Consider the following 16567-nt stretch of genomic DNA (forward strand, 5'->3'; position numbering starts at 1 on the left):
CAACAAATGGTGCTAGAAAAACTGGATATTTGCACGTAAAAGAATGGAGATAGGCCTTTACTTTATACCATGTAAAAAATTAACTCAAAATGAATCAAATACCTAAAATATCAGACCTAAACTATACAACGCTTAGAAGAAAAGACAGGGCGGGGTGCCGGGGTGACTCAGTTGGTTAAGCATCTGCCTTCTGCTCAGGTCATAATCTCGGGGTCCTGGAATCGAGTCCCACATTGGGCTCCTTGCTTAGCAGGGAGTCTGTTTCTCCCTCTTCCTCTGTCCCTTCCTCTGCTTGTACTCTCTCTCTCAAAAATAAATAAAATATTTTTAAAAAGAAGGAAAGACAGGGCAAAATCTTCATAACCTTAGATTTGCCAATGATTTCTTCAGTATGACAACAAAAACAAAAATAGACAAATTGGACTTCATAAAAATTAAAAACTTCTGTGCATCAAAGATACTGCCAATGGAGTAAAAAAATAATCAATGCAATAGAAAAAGGTATTCTCCAATCATATATCTGCTATGGGATTAATATGCAGGACATATAAAGAACTTGTAAAACTTAACAATAAAACAAACAACCCACTTCAAAAATGGACAAAAGACTTGAACTAACATTTCTTTAAATAAGATATATATTAACCAACAAGCTCATATCATAATGATATTCAACATTACTAATCATTAGGGAAACTTAAATCAAAGCCACAAGGATATACCACTTCACCTTCATTAGGATGACCAGTACTAAAAAAATAAAACAAAACAAAACAGAAAACAATAAATATTGATGAGGACATGTATGATTATGTACTGTTGATAGTACATATAAAATGGTATAGTTGTGTAAAACAATATGGTGATTCCTCAGAAAATTAAATAAGAAATTACTAAATAATGTAGTCATTCTTCTTTTGGGTATATATCCAAAGTATTTGAAAGCAGGGTTTCAAAGAGATATTTGCACACCTATGTTCATAGCAGCATTATTCAATCCAAGTGTCCACTGACAGGTGAATAAATAAGCAAAATGTTGTATATACATGCAATGGAATATTACTCAGCCTTTAAAAAGAAGGAGATTCTGGCATATGCTATATCATGAATGAACCTTGAGGACATGATGCTAAGTAAAATAAGTCAGTCACAAAAAGACAAACTATGTGATTCCACATATATGAGGTGCCTAGAGTAGTTACAATCATAGAGACAGAATGTAGAATGGCAGTTTGGGCAGAATGGGGCTGGGGGGAGGGGAAGGAGGGGTTATTGTTTAATGAGCTTAGAGTTTCAGTTTTGCAAGATTAAAAGAATTCTGGAGATAGATGGTGGTGATGATTGCACAACAATATGAATGTATTAATACCACTGAACTGTGTACTTAAAAATGATTAAGAAAGTCAATTTTGCTATGTGTAGTTTACCACCACCACAACAAAAAAACCTCAAAAAAATTGCAGATGAAATAAAGACTTAAGTGCTAAGAGCAACTTTCTACTTTTCGAAGAATTTATAGGAAAAAAAATTAGGATCTACAGATTTTTAAAAACAAGATACAAAAAAACACTAACCATAAAATTAAAAAATATCTTCATTGAAAGACACTATAGGATGTTGAGCCATGCCACCAACAGGGTGAAGTTATTTACAACACATAACCTACTGGATATTAGTAACTAGAATATAAAAAAACTCCTAAGAATCAAATTTTTAAAATAGAAAAATTATGTGATCTGAGCAAATATTTCATAGAAAAAAATTGGCCAATAAGAATCCCCCAAAATGTAAGCTTATATTTTTGATATAGTTATTAAAAATAATTTTCAAATGAAAATCACAGGTACCATTTTACACCCATCAGACTAGAAAGAACTAAAATATCATTCAAGGCCAAGTATCAGTGAGAATGTGGAACAAAAGGAATGCTCACACACAGTTGGACAGACATAAATTAATACAACCATTTTGGAAAACAACTTAATTGTAACCAGTAAATACACATTAAGCATATCCTAGAACCTAGAATTCCATTTCTGTACCTGTTCATAGAATGTTCATAGCAATATTCTTTTTCAGCCAAAAAAAAAATCCACCAAAAATGGAATAAATAAATGCATTGTGATATTTTCCTATAGTGGAATATTATACAGCAGTACAAATAAAGGTATTAAAACTATATGTAGAGGCACATGGGTGGCTCAGTGGGTTAAAGCCTCTACCTTCAGCTCAGGTCATGATCCCAGGGTCCTGGGATCGAGCCCCGCATTGGGCTCTCTGCTCAGCAGGGAGCCTGCTTCCCCCTCTCTCTGTCTCTGCCTGCCTCTCTGCCTACTTGTGATCTCTGTCTGTCAAATAAATAAATAAAATCTTAAAAAAAAAAACCTATATGTACATCAACATCAATGAATCACAAAATCTAATGCTGAATGAAACCAGAAAGTCACCAAAAAATGAATCTATTCTATGTGGGACAAATAAATACACTGGCAAGAATAAACTGAGCAATGATAAATAATACATAGAACTACCCACCACTTTTAAGCGTACAGTTCAGTGTATTAAGTACATTCACATTGTTGTGTAACCATAACCACATTGTTTAGATATGTATTTATAACTGATCAAATTTGAGGAAAAATAAAGGAGTGATTAGCACCAAATTGTGGAGAACAGTAACTTTTTGTAGGTAGGGAGGGGAAAGTGATTGGGGTAGGAGCACACAGAGGACTTCTTTCTGCTAATCTATGGGGTAGGTCTTGTGTTTTTATCTTATGGTTATTTTTAAAATGTGTGTGTGTGTGTGTGTGTGTGTGATGAACAAAACAATTCTCAATAAAAAAAATGTTTGCGTGCTAAGAAAACACATATTAAAGAATGAAGTATATTATATGTCTTTTATATAAATATCTATTTAAAACTCTCATATAGATAAATAGTATTTTTGTGTCCTAGCAGTTAGCAACATGTGGAACATCAACAGGAGGCAAAAGTGCTCAAGAAAAATTTCAAAAATTAAATATGTTGGGTTAGCAATGGTGTGCAAAGTTGGTATAAATCAAATAATAATATGCTGTCTAGAACAAAAAGAAAGGAATGATTGACAAGCAGGGAAATAAGTAAAACATGATCATTTTAATCACACTAATATGTTTGCTATTTTAATTGCACTACAATTGGTGCCAGGTCATAGGCCGGGGTGTGTGTTGGGTGGGGGAGAGTTCCCCTCATCTGATGACTTCAGTACTCTTGGGTAAACTATTAAAAATCTTATGTCCCAAAGAAAACAAGAAGAAACCTACAGAAAAGAAACAATATGATTAGAAGGCAAGAGGGTCTGATTTATGAGGAAAGATTAAAGGCTTTAAGCAGCACAGTTTGGCTAAGTGATGACTAAAAGAGAGCATGATAACACTCTGCAAATATTTGCAAAGCATATACCAAGGAGGGAGGATTTGTTATTTATCTCGGTGCAAAGTAGTTAAACTGGCCATGAATGGTCGATGTTAAGGAGAAGGAAATTCAGGCTATCAGGGAAACTTCCTGGTTGAAATGTACGAAGTCAAGAGGCTGACTCCCTAAGAAATAATGGCAACTTCACTACTGGAGCTTAGTTAAAACAAAATTTGGCTCATGCTAGAGATTCACAGGAAAAGAAAGGCTTTCTTTGATCAGGACAAAGTATTGAGACTAGGTTTTCTTAGTGTTATTCCCAAGGATTAAATGATTCTGAAACATTCTCTAAGACATTTCTGAAATTTGAACCACTACATTTATGAGTAAAAATTTAAAATAATTGAAATTCATATCACTAACTGATAATTACTCTTACCATTCTCTTCTTGTCTTTTTGTTTTACTTTTCTTGTTTTTCCATTTGTTTGCTTTTGTATCATGAACTATTTAAAACTTTAAAAAGGTACAGATAAAATGTAATAAATAGCCATGTATTAACCAACCTGATTGAGACATTACACATATGAAATATGAAAGCGTCCTCTGTAGCCTTCCCTAATCTTATTCCCTTCCTTCCCCACAAGAAATAATGTTCTTTATTTAGTTCACACCGCTCCCATTTAAACCTCTAAAACTTAATCTCATAAGTAAATACTTTAAAGTAATATATGCTATTGCTTTAAAACTGGTACCATACAGTATGTACCCTGTACTCAATGAGTTTTCTCACTCAACTGTACGTTTCTGAGATGAATCTAATTTGATTCTTATAGCTTTAATGCATTCACTTCCAAAGCACTGTAGTATCACCTTGTATAGATATATTAAAATTTATTCTCTCACTGTATCATAATGGACATTGATTTTCCAGCATTCTGGGATCACCAACCACACTCCAGTGTGCCTGCGTGTGCACAGTGTGAAGCTTTCTCCAGGAATGCAGTCATTAGCTGTGTGCAGATTTGTCTTTTCTAGTGACTGTCCCTCATATGGTTCCTTGGAGTTCCTTTGCTTCATACTTGTAACAATGCTTATTTTCAGACTTTTTAACTGCTGTTATTCCAATAATAGTAAAATGATTATTCATCATGGTTTTAATTTGCATTTTCCTGATTAAAAATTCCCTGATTGAGTTGAGCCCTTTTCATATGTTTATGGAGAAGAATAGTATTCAATATATTTGTTGGCCATATGTTATGAAACCTGGTCAGTTAGAAGGGGCGCCATGAACACCAATACTATTTCTAATTATTTTTTTTCATCTTGTGTGAACTGTGCATCCATATAGAATGCTATATTTCTATTTGGTTGTCTTTTTCTCATGGAGTTGAATATTTTAGATACTCTAAAACAGTGCTATCTGACAGAACTTTCTGTGATGATGAAATTGATCTATGTCTGTACTCTCCAATACCATATGTGGTTATTATGGACTTGAAATGTAGCTAATATGACAGAGTAGCTGAATATTTTTTATAATTAATGTTACATGGGGCTAGTAGCTACTATATTGCACAGCATAGTTATAAATATTAATCCTGTCACTCATCTATGACATATGGATATCCAATTTTATTTACATATTTGAAGCCATATATGCATTTTTTGCTTTTGTGTCCTTTTTTCTTCCTATTTAACATTTTCCATGTCATTAAAAGAGACTCTAAATCAATGAAATAATATTCAGTCCCATAGAAATCCTATAAATGATGTAACCATTTCTTTATTAGTAGTAATTTAGGTTACACACAGTTTTTTACAGTAGCCAACCACAATTTTTGCAGGATATTTTATAACCATTTTCTGCTACTTCTTTATGTGAGATTCATGCAAAAGTGAAGCTGTGGGAGAAAGACTATGAACACTTTAAAGACCTGATACAGACCTTGCAACTGTTTTCCAGGGTGTTTGTTCAGTGTTCACCAGAAGGATATGAAAGAGCTTATCTCACCAGACCATCTCCACCATTATAGTAATTACTTAATATTTGACAATTATATAATTAAAAAAATATTTTTGCTTATTGGCAGTCCATCTATTCATGCATTTATTGGTCTTTTCTTCCTTATGTGTATTTTCTATTCATGTCTTTTACTCTGTTGTGTTGTCCTCATATTTTTCTACAAATTGATAGGATTTCCTTATTAGTAGAAGTATTACCGCATTGTCATATTTGCTAAAAATATTTCCTCCAGTCTTCCTTTTGACTACAAATTTTATATATGATGCTTTTGATACAGAGTAGTTTTTAATTTCTCCCTTCTATATTTTTCCTTTGAGATGTCTTGAATTATTTTCATCTTAGAAAATGATTCCTCATTCAGAAATGAGGTAGATATAAATGTTCCCTTCTAAGTATTTTTATATTCAATAATTTATATGAAATTCATACAAGGCAGGAGTTATACATTTTTTTCCAAAATAGTTCATTTTTCTAACATTATATGATGAAGGATTTTATTTATTTATCTGATACTACATCTTCCTCCAAAAAGGACGTAAGACAATTCACTGAAGAAAAATTTTTTTCTCCTTCATTGGTTGTAATGTCTCTTTGATTGTACAGTAAATTCTTATGTATACTAGGGTCTTTTTTCAGGTATCTAATCTTTGTTGTAGATTTGTTCCACCTACAGTTGAGTCCGTATCATAGTGTCACAATATTTTGATATCTCGCAGACAGGTCCCTTTTGACTATTCTTTTTTTTTTTTTTAAAGATTTTATTCATTTATCTGACAGACAGAGGTCACAAGTAGGCAGAGAGGCAGGCACAGAGAGAGAGGGGGGAGGAAGCAGGCTCCCTGCTGAGCGGAAAGTCCGATGCAGGGCTCGATCCCAGGACCCTGAGACCATGACCTGAGCCGAAGGCAGAGGCTTAACCCACTGAGCCACCCAGGTGCCCCCCTTTTGACTATTCTTGTTTACATTTCTTTTAACTATTAGTTTCTGCATATTGTTCTAGTCAAATGTACAGTCATTTTAATCACTTCCAAAAATTAGCTACCCACTCAAAATTGTATTGGGGTATCATATGTCTAAATTAATTTAGGAAGAATTGGTACATTTATAATATCTAGCATAACTATCCAGGAATGGGATATGTGTTTTCACTTAAAATTTCCATTTAAAATAAAAAGTTTCTGCACAGTGAAGGAAACAATCAACCAAACTAAAAGTTAATCTACTGAATGGGAGAAGATATTTGCAAATAACATATCTGATAAAGGGTTAATATCCAAAATATTTAAAGAACTAATACAACTCAATATCCAAAAACAAATAATCCAATTTAAAAATGGGCAGAAAACATGAAAAGTCATTTTTCCAAAGAAGACATATAGAAGGCCAACAGACACATGCAAAGATGCTTGACATCAGGGAAATGCAAAGCAAAACTACAATGAGATATCACCTCACACCTGTCAGAATGGCTAAAATCAACAAAACAAGAAACAACACATATTGGTGAGGGTCTGGAGAGGAAAAAAAAAAAAAAAAGCCCTTTGACCTGTTGGTAGCAATGCAAACTGGTGCTCCCACTAGAAAACTGTATGAAGGTTCCTCAAAAAATTGAAAACGGAATTATCTTATTATCCAGGAATTGCACTACTGAACATTTACCCCCAAAATACAAAAACACATGCATCTTTATTTATAATAGCTAAACTATAAAAACAGCCCATGTCCATCAATTGATGAATGGATAAAGAAGATGTGATGTGTGTATATACACACACACACACACACACACATATATATACATATACTATATATGTATATACATTATATATAAAATAGATTATTCAGCTATTAAAAAGAATCAACTCTTGCCATTTACAACAGCATGAATAGAGCTAAAGACCATAATGCTGAGCGAAATAAGTCAGTCAGAGAAAGACAAATACCGTATGATTTCACTCTTCTGTGGAATTTAAGAAATAAAACAAATGAGCAAAGGATCAAAAAGGAGAGAGAGAGACAAACCAAGAAACAGAATCTTAACTATAGAGAACAAATTGATGGTTACCAGCTGGGAGGTAGGTGGGAGGATGAGGGAGCTAGGGGATAGGGATTAAAGAGTATACTTACCATTATTTAAAAAAAATAATTTTAAAAAATAAATAAATTTTCTTTTATGTCTGTATTTTTTTCAAATAGGTAATATGCTTCTCTTATTATGGTTGCTCCTAAATATTTTGCATTTCTTCTGGTTCCTGCAATTTAATTTTATAATGCCCTACATTTCTTGTTTTTCATAGAGATTGTTCCCACCTCTCTTAGTCGGGTATCTGTGAGAAAATTAAGTCCTATAGAAAAAGATTTGAATGACCACTTTTTTCAGAATTTTCCAGAGGATGATATTTGGCCAGTACCATTCTATATGCCTAACTTGTTCCTTACATACCTACAATCCTTACATACAATGAGTCCCGAGAGCTACAACTCTGTGGCATCCTGATTGAGAAGAACTGGGACTCTCTTTAAGCTCTTCAAACTCTTCTTACCCCATGACTTTTAGTCACTACAGATGACCTAACTGACTAATAATACCTCAGAGAGAAATATAAAACCACCAAACTACCTCAATTTCCTGCCACAAAATCCACAAAGCTACTTGCAACTGAACTTAAATTTTTCCTCTTCCTGTTCTAATGAGAGAAGTGCTCCTTCCCTCTAGAGCTGCTTCCTCCACACTGAAGCTCTTCCCTGGGCTCTCAGCTTTCCCCTCTCTTTTATATCTCCAGTCTCTACTCTTTACTGGATCTGTCTTATCAACATTAGAATGATAGTCTAATCATCTTTCAAAACTAAATTTCAAGTCCTCCTCCAACTATCAACCCCGACTTGGCTAAATCCTCTACATTCACTGACACTTCCCACTTATTTCACAAACCAATCAAACCCCAGCTCTTCACTGAAAAGTTTTTTCCCAAAGTCATTAATTCTCTCCAGTTAACTAATACCGTAGACTTTTTCAGCCATTGTCTTGATGAGCTTTTAGGGCCATTTTATGGCAGTAACCATTCCCTTCTGTTGAAAGCATTCTTTTCTCTTGCCTCTGTGCCACTAAATTCCCCTCTTCCTTTTCTTACCTCTTTGGGTTCTCCTCAATTATCTTACCAACCCTTATCTTTTTTCCCCTGCTTTTCACAACTCTTTTCTCATGGCCGCTTCTGTTATCATTTGGGTTTTTCCCCAGACACTTTTATCCATTACCATGGCTTCAAACCCCATCAAAGTAAATGTCTAGCTAAGTCCTCTGTTCCAGTCACATATATTCAGCTGCTCACTTCAAGTCTATACAGGATATTTCATAAGCACTTCAAATACCATGAGTCCCAAACTGAACCCATTATCTTTCTATTCTTTCTGCCTGCTTCTTTTCCAATGTTTCCGCTAAAATCACCCACTTTTCTCCATCCCTAGAGCTATGATCCTAGTCCAGATATTTTCATCCAGACTTACGCATGTATCTATGACACGATGCTCCTCTTGTCTGCCTTCCCATATAGCACTCGTTGACATTTGGTAAGATCTGAGGCATTTTTGGTTGTCACAAGGGGGAGGGTGTGGAATTTGGTGAATAGAAACCAGAGACACTGTGATATGGCTAAACATCCTTCAGTGCACAGGACATCCCCCACAGCACAGAATTATGTCACCCAAAATGTCAGTAATACTAAGTCTGAGAAACATTAACCTATGCTGTTACCTCTATTCCAACCACTGTTCCTCTCCTCCCTAACTCCACTCCTCCAAACTCTCACTTATTCTTGGTTCTTTCCTTAAATGTCACTTCTTATGGGGAATGTCCTTAACCACTTCAACTAGGTTAGCACCCATGATACCCTTTGTAATTACGTATAATTACTTTTTTTTTTTAAAGATTTTATTTATTTATTTGACAGACAGAGATCACAAGTGGGCAGAGAGGCAGGCAGAGACAGAGAGGAGGAAGCTCGCTCCCTGCTGAGCGGAGAGCCTGATGCAGGGCTCAATCCCAGGACCCTGAGATCATGACCTGAGCCGAAGGCAGAGGCTTAACCCACTGAGCCACCCAGGTGCCCCATGTATAATTACTTTTAAAGACATATTTTCCTGCTACACTGGAAAAGAGAAAATCTGTCCATCCACTATTTGTACCCTAGTACCTGTAACTCCATATACCTATACATTAATATCTTGCCCATAAGTTTTTAAAAATAGAACTTTATTCAGAATATTTTAAAAAGCAAATACAACTGTTGTAAATTAGCAATGCTAACACCTATTTTCCCTGCCTCACAGTTATCAGTGTTCAAGTGAGCTGAAGTACATGTAGGTTTATACTGAAAGTCTCACGTCCTGAGCAAACTATGATGGTTGATCACCTCAGGTACAAAATAATTTTTTAAAATTTCGACTTTGCTAAACAAATACTCTATTATCATTTTTTAAAGTATGTGGAGCAGTTCTGAGTATTTAGGAAGCCCTCGTGTTCATTTCTATAATCATCACAATAACGATACTCTATTACTGTTCCAGGTATCTTTGGAAATATAGGCTGTGTAGCCTAACGAAAGTATTATGTTTTAAATTTATTAACAAAATCTATATCTGAATTTGTAGTGGACTTTTCTGAGGAGGAAACAATACACCTGAGAAGCACTTTTTCCTTTATTCTGTAAAGTGAGCCTTGCCGTACACATGTTGTAACAGCTGATGGCTCACTGGCACCAGCAGCCTCATCAAAGTGGTAGAAAGAACACCTGAGAGAAATTACTTAAATTCCCTATTGACATAAACTTCAGTCAACTGAAGTGTATTTCTAAGTCAATATTTTTGCACTTTCACAATTGTTTATCTAATAAAGAGCTATTATTTCATTGATAAAAAGAGCAATCTAGAGGATTTTATTATGTAATTAGCCATTAACTGTATTAAAAGCATTGGTGGGAAGAAATTGGTCATTTCAAAGGGTTGGGGGTTTTATATTATTTCTTAAGGTAATATGCTTGCATCATTTCACCAAACTAATGGGGTTACAATTTACCTCAGGTCCAGATTTACCACACAACACATTGTCATGTGCCCTTAGTTCTGTGGCACCTCTTTTTAATGATTAGATAACTTGAGGATAATGAAGGCCTTATCGTGTGCCTAATTAGCCATGCAGTCCCTAATGGTAGTCTAACTCATTTAGATAAAGGCAGTTTGCTGATCCGTTCCTTGGCTGGGGGTAGAGAGAGGGAGGGGAGTCTAGGGAGAAAGTGCCTGAGTGTGTGCGTGCTAGAGACACATACCCTTTCTCCCTGGCTCCCACCCCATCTCCGCATTGTAGAAGAGATCAGCAAACTGCCTACACACACACACACACACACACACACACACACACACACACGAGGTTCAAACAAACCACAGCGTAAAATTGGGGGTTCTTGATAACTATTAAAGGTTTTGTCTAAATGGGTATATTCCAAATACCAATTCCTTCCATATCCCCAGCTTTAGGCTTTCTGTTTATATTTAAGTGGAAATTTCTTAGATCAGGAATGGTCTTTTTTTGCAATCTCTTAAGTATCTGATACTAGGCAAGAATAATTGAAAAATTACCCTTCCTAGGCTAACTGGAAATTGTTCAGTAGGTCCATGTAAAGAAACATCAATTGCCCCAAATCGAACTTAGCTCTGTCTGAAGTTCTCAACCATTCAACAGGCTCCTTGGAAATTAACATTTTTTTGTTTATTTGCCAGCAAGGATGGTTAGCACTTATTGTTCAGTTTGCAGTACATGTTATAGCAGACACAAATAGAAATGAAAATAATTCTTACCTCATTCTTCAGCTTGCTTCCAGAAAACCTTAAAAATCAGTACATTTTCCATTAGTTAAAATATAAATATAAAATTACAGTAATCAAAGAAATGCAGAGGGCCCACTAAAGTGGTGACTTTGATCATGATTAGTGAAATAAACCTGGAGAAATCAGTTTGATTTTCAAAGAGACCCACACATTCTTCTCAACTTACTTAAAAAATAAACTATTGGGGCGCCTGGGTGGCTCAGTGGGTTAAGCCTCTGCCTTCGGCTCAGGTCATGATCTCAGGGTCCTGGGATTGAGCCCCGCATCAGGCTCTCTGCTCAGCAGGGAGCCTGCTTCCTCCTCTCTCTCTGCCTCTCTGCCTACTTGTGGTCTCTGTCTGTCAAATAAATAAATAAAATCTTTAAAAAAAATATTAAGGGAAAGTAAAATGAAGAATATTTAAGGAAATCAGATAGGATCTGAGGCAAGCAAAGCACACTTGACATGAAATATTCATTTTTGTCCAGGCTAAACGGTCATTTTCCAGTGAATATAGCCAGTAAGCCACCATTATGTTCTTTACCACATCTGAATTCATCTTGGTATGACTGCAGTGACCCAAATGACTTTTTTATACAAGTTACTTTACTTTTCAAATTAATTTATTCCTTTGCAAGCTAAGAGCAGATTACCATAAATCAACATCAGATGCAGATTTAATTATTCAGAGCTCCATATTTAAAAAATAATAATTGTATAGTATCACCGGTTTTGTTGGATGTCACCCCACTTATTCCTGACCTCCTTTTGATAGCTAAGGGTAGATTAGAGAAGTGTGTTCTTTATATTCATTTGTGTTTTTTCTTTCATACAGATTCAACAGGTCAGTAGCTTTAACTCACTTAAGGTAAACTGGTATTCAAAGAATGTATTATTAGAGACGACTTATAATGAACTTTTCATCTCTGTAAGGTGTTGATCGAGCACATAGATTTTTATTTTACTTTATTTTTAGTAGGCTCCACACCCAATGTGGGGCTTGAACTCAGGATCCTGAGATTGAGTCAAACGCTCTATCGAGTGAACCAGCCAGGCAACCCAACCACACAGATTTTTAAAACAGTTTATCTCTTGGGGAAAAAAATACATTTTTTTTGCCTATATTTTTTTGAAACCAGCCTGAAAGCAGACCTAGTCTTATGAGTAAATACTAATTTAAAAGCAATTCTGCTTCCTTGATTTCTCCTTTTCATCTCTCTGGGAGATCTTGTTCACTATTAATTTCTTATTAATGATAGCAATTATATAAATTCCCTGGTAATCTAGACCACATCATTGTAAATGTCCATACAAAGTTGAAATTAAGATCTGATGCTTTAAAGAAAACATTTCAATAAAAAAAATGAGAGTCTTATTCAATTGCTATTATGCATCGGTAAAGAAATGCAGAGAACTTGTCTTGAAAAAAGTAGAACTCTACCTTGTCAGGCCCTTTCCAGAATAAACGGAGTGGTAATATGCACTGCTCTCTTTGATGCCAATCCCATAATAATGATACCTAGAGCAAGGACAGGAACCGGCTCTGTGTTAATGAAAGCATTTTTTGAAGGGGAAAAGGAAACTAAAGTATAGTTGAGGGAAAGTACAAGTAAGAACTGCAACCCCTTGACCACTTCCTTTCCTGATTTTTTTTCAAATAGCACCTTAATGTTCTAAATCCTCTTGATGGTCATTAGTCCTACTTACGGTCATATTTCTGGCTCTGGGAATTTAAAAGGAGACATCTACAGCCAATCCCCTACGAACCCCTAAAATATTGGGTTTCAAAAACCAAAACATTTGTCAATGTAGACATTTAAATGTAGTCACCTAAATTTGTAAGTGTCAGCACTGGCTCCAAGTATACCAAGTATCTATCTGCAAACTGCTGTTCAATTTGATCGTAGTCAGTTGAACAAGAAAATGATAGGTTTCCTTTATAGTGTATTTAATGGATGGAGAAAATAGTACAACATTGCATGGAGGAAGACATCAATGTCATGTACAGGGATATGTATGGAGCACGTGATCTTCCAAGTTATTTTCCTCATGAGGAATGAGAAGTCCAATTCCTTGTCATTTTCACTTCAAACTTTTGAGCAACAATGAGGGAAAAACTATGTCATGAGTCAACGGAAACATGCAACATAGAAAGTAACAGTGTTACAAATAATTTGTTATAGATGTGTCTATGGATCCTGAGCCACAGACAAGTATAGCATTTCATCAATTCTCAAGTTGCAGCTCATTCTTCTCAACTGCAGAATTCTGACTGATGATATACCCAAGTACAAACACTGCAACTATTATACAAAAGCTCCTCAAATAGTGGGGATTGGGGAAGTGTGGCCAACGCCAGCTAACTTCCACCTCCCCTCTCCATCCCCTCCCCTAACCCATGCAGCAGCAGCACCTGCTTCCTTATCTATTGTTTCCATTTGCATTCATCTAAAACCAGGCAAGGAATGAAATAAACGTGAGTAAGGGGGTTTCCACAGGACTTCAGTGTGACCATATTTAAAATTTTATTACTTAGCATCATCACCTGGGTTTGAAGTGGACAAGTAAGTGAAGGATCTATTTCAGGGCCCCTTTTCTGATCCAGCAATTAAAAAAAAAAGAGAGAGAGAGAGAGACTTGGCATAGCAAATTCGCCCCTAAACATTTTCAAGGCCCAGGACAAGAGCACAAATGAAAGCCCAATACCATATATTTAAATATTTAAATATAAGTCAAGCTAACAAACCACTCAATAAAATACACTCGTTCTTCTATCTTGACAATTTACCTGCATGATGACTTGGTAGAGGGTTTGAATTTAGGACTCTTCATGTGTGAACGTGGTGGTGGGAGAAGAGCCAGCCTCAACCCTTCTCTTCCCAGGCCCTGCTCTTTTGTTCACTGTGAGGAACCTCTTGTGAACACACAGCCTCCATGTCCAAGACCAATCCAATCCTCCAACCACCACCACCACCAAAGAGCTACTTCCTGTGGTCACCTCTCAGATCTATGTATAGTAGTGGACCACAGCACCCTTCTCAGGATGGGCCCACATAGGAGGGAGAAGGCAGGCCTGGGGCTGTTTGGACAGAGAATTCTGGGGCCCCAGGGACCTAGAATGTGGGCTAGAAAGAGATTGTGGGCTTGCAGTGGACATATTTACTCAAGCTATGAACTCCTAGTCTCCTGGGAAAGAGAGCAGTGGGAGGAGGGCCAGCAGAGAGCCTTTTAGACTGTGAGGCCCAGAGATGGCTTCTCTCGCAATAAGTTCTAAGGGCAAAGAAGTCACTTTTAATGACCCTGCACTACTTGAGATGGAGAAGAAAGAGTTTTTAAATATGAAAACAAAAAATTACATATACTATAATAAACATATTTGAGAAATGGTAGGAGGGATGACCAAGGTAAATGGAGATAGTATCTGATGGCTGTGAACTGGGAACAAGTTTTCGATACAAGGACAAAAAGTAGTCTGTTAATCTGAGCAGAGGAGGTTTATAATTGTTCCCGTTTTGCAGTATAGAAAATAAGAAAATCTTATAGTAGATGAGGAAAAAAGGAAACCCTAAGGTATATTGGAAAAAAGAGGGAGATGAAGGAAAGATGAGAGTGATGGAAACTCCAAAATACGGACCTGACTTAACTCTCCAATGAGAAATTAAAAGAAGGAAGCTTATTTAAGTCGCAAAGACCTTACCCAAAACAGCTATATTAAGAGAAGTAGATAAGGAGAAATACCTAAAAAACCACAAAAAATGAGCAGATTTAGATGTTATTGGGCCAAGTATATTAGAATTAGTTAATGAACCTAAGAGTCTGAAATAAGTATTAATATTTTCTTGATTAAATTTTGGAACAAAGATAGCAGAGGGAATGTCTTTGTATTAGAAGAGATAAAGCAAGGGATGTTTGAGAAAAGGGGATCAATTATAATGGAAATATATTGTAATTTCATGTTCTCTGGCACAGTTTTCTATTTATTCTATAGATGCTAGAGTTTAAATAACTATATTTTAGCCACTTGCTAAAGTAATATATGGCAAGCATTGCTTTAAAAGTCGATCATTTTCTCTTACTAGAACTTTGATCTTCTTGTTTCTCATCTATAATTCTTTTTTCAACATGCACGTACTATCATACTATGGTAAGGTGGTTCTTCATGCAGATTTGAAAAGAAATTACATTGCCCGGAGGTAGACAAAAAGCGTAGGACAAGTCGAAAGGATAAGCAGGAGTTGAACAAATATTAGAAGACATACTGTGTCCTGACGACTATGCTAGATGTCAATACAATGACAAAACAGACACGGAAAATCAGGTCAGGAATGTGTTTCTCTACACCCTTGTGCATGGCATCCTGAGTCATACCATTTGCCAGTCATGGAACACTGACCACACTGACCAATACTGGGCACATTTTACTTCCATTTTTAAAAATCACCTTGTGGTCACTTAAAAAAAAAAAAGCTGCAATATCCTTTAGGACTTAATAATACTGACTAATATAAATTTGTAGTTTTTTTGTACTTATAACTTTTAAGAAAAGGGTATTCTCATGACACAATTCATTGGTTCCTTATTTTTCTAACAGGGCTGTGTTGTTTTGCCCCCTCTTTTCCAATCATTAGGGGAAAACATCTTTAAAAATGGAAGTATGGGGGCGCCTGGGTGGCTCAGTGGGTTAAGCCTCTGCCTTTGGCTCAGGTCATGATCCCAGCGTCCTGGGATTGAGCCATATATCGGGCTCCCTGCTCAGCGGGAAGCCTGCTTCTCTCTCTCCCACTCCCCCTGCTTGTATTCCTTCTCGCTGTGTCTCTCTCTGTCAAATAAATAAATAAAATATTTAAACAAACAAACAACAACAACAACAAAAAAAACAGAAGTATGTAATGCTTCCAACTACATTCAGAGTCAAGATTTTATATCTTACCATCCCCCTGCTCCAACCCCAGCAAAAGAAAATCCCTTTAAAATACTGTATTTTAAAGATTTCATTTATTTGTTTTTGCTAGAGAAAGACAGAGACAGAGCAGGAGTAGAGGGGAGGGGCAGAGGGAGAAGCAGACTCTCCAATGAGCAGGAAGCCCAACATAGAACTTGATCCCAGGACCCTGGGATCATGACCTGGGCTGAAGGCAGACGTTTAACTGACTGACTGACTGAGCCACCCAGGCGCCTTAAAATGCTGTATTTTATTCACAGGCCAAACGTAAATGATACTATACTCAGATACAACTGAGCACTCTGTTTCAACTGCTATGTTGCCTTCATACTTGGGAAGCAAAAGCTA

The 16567-nt window shown here is 36.1% G+C and overlaps 1 protein-coding gene across 1 annotated transcript in view; it reads right to left on the bottom strand.

The window, feature by feature from the left end:
* The window catches only part of RFX6 (regulatory factor X6), a gene marked incomplete at both ends in the record, with an annotated part of 57959 nt that overhangs the window by 27445 nt on the left and 13947 nt on the right, over window positions 1–16567 (bottom strand). The window contains 2 exons of the mRNA XM_080806674.1: window positions 11269–11296; window positions 12719–12796. Of these exons, the coding sequence (XP_080662800.1) occupies window positions 11269–11296; window positions 12719–12796 (106 nt within the window). The remainder of the gene's footprint in view (window positions 1–11268; window positions 11297–12718; window positions 12797–16567) is intronic.

Source organism: Martes martes, assembly GCF_963455335.1.
Source record: "Martes martes genome assembly, chromosome: 6".
Classification (NCBI taxonomy): domain Eukaryota; kingdom Metazoa; phylum Chordata; class Mammalia; order Carnivora; family Mustelidae; genus Martes; species Martes martes.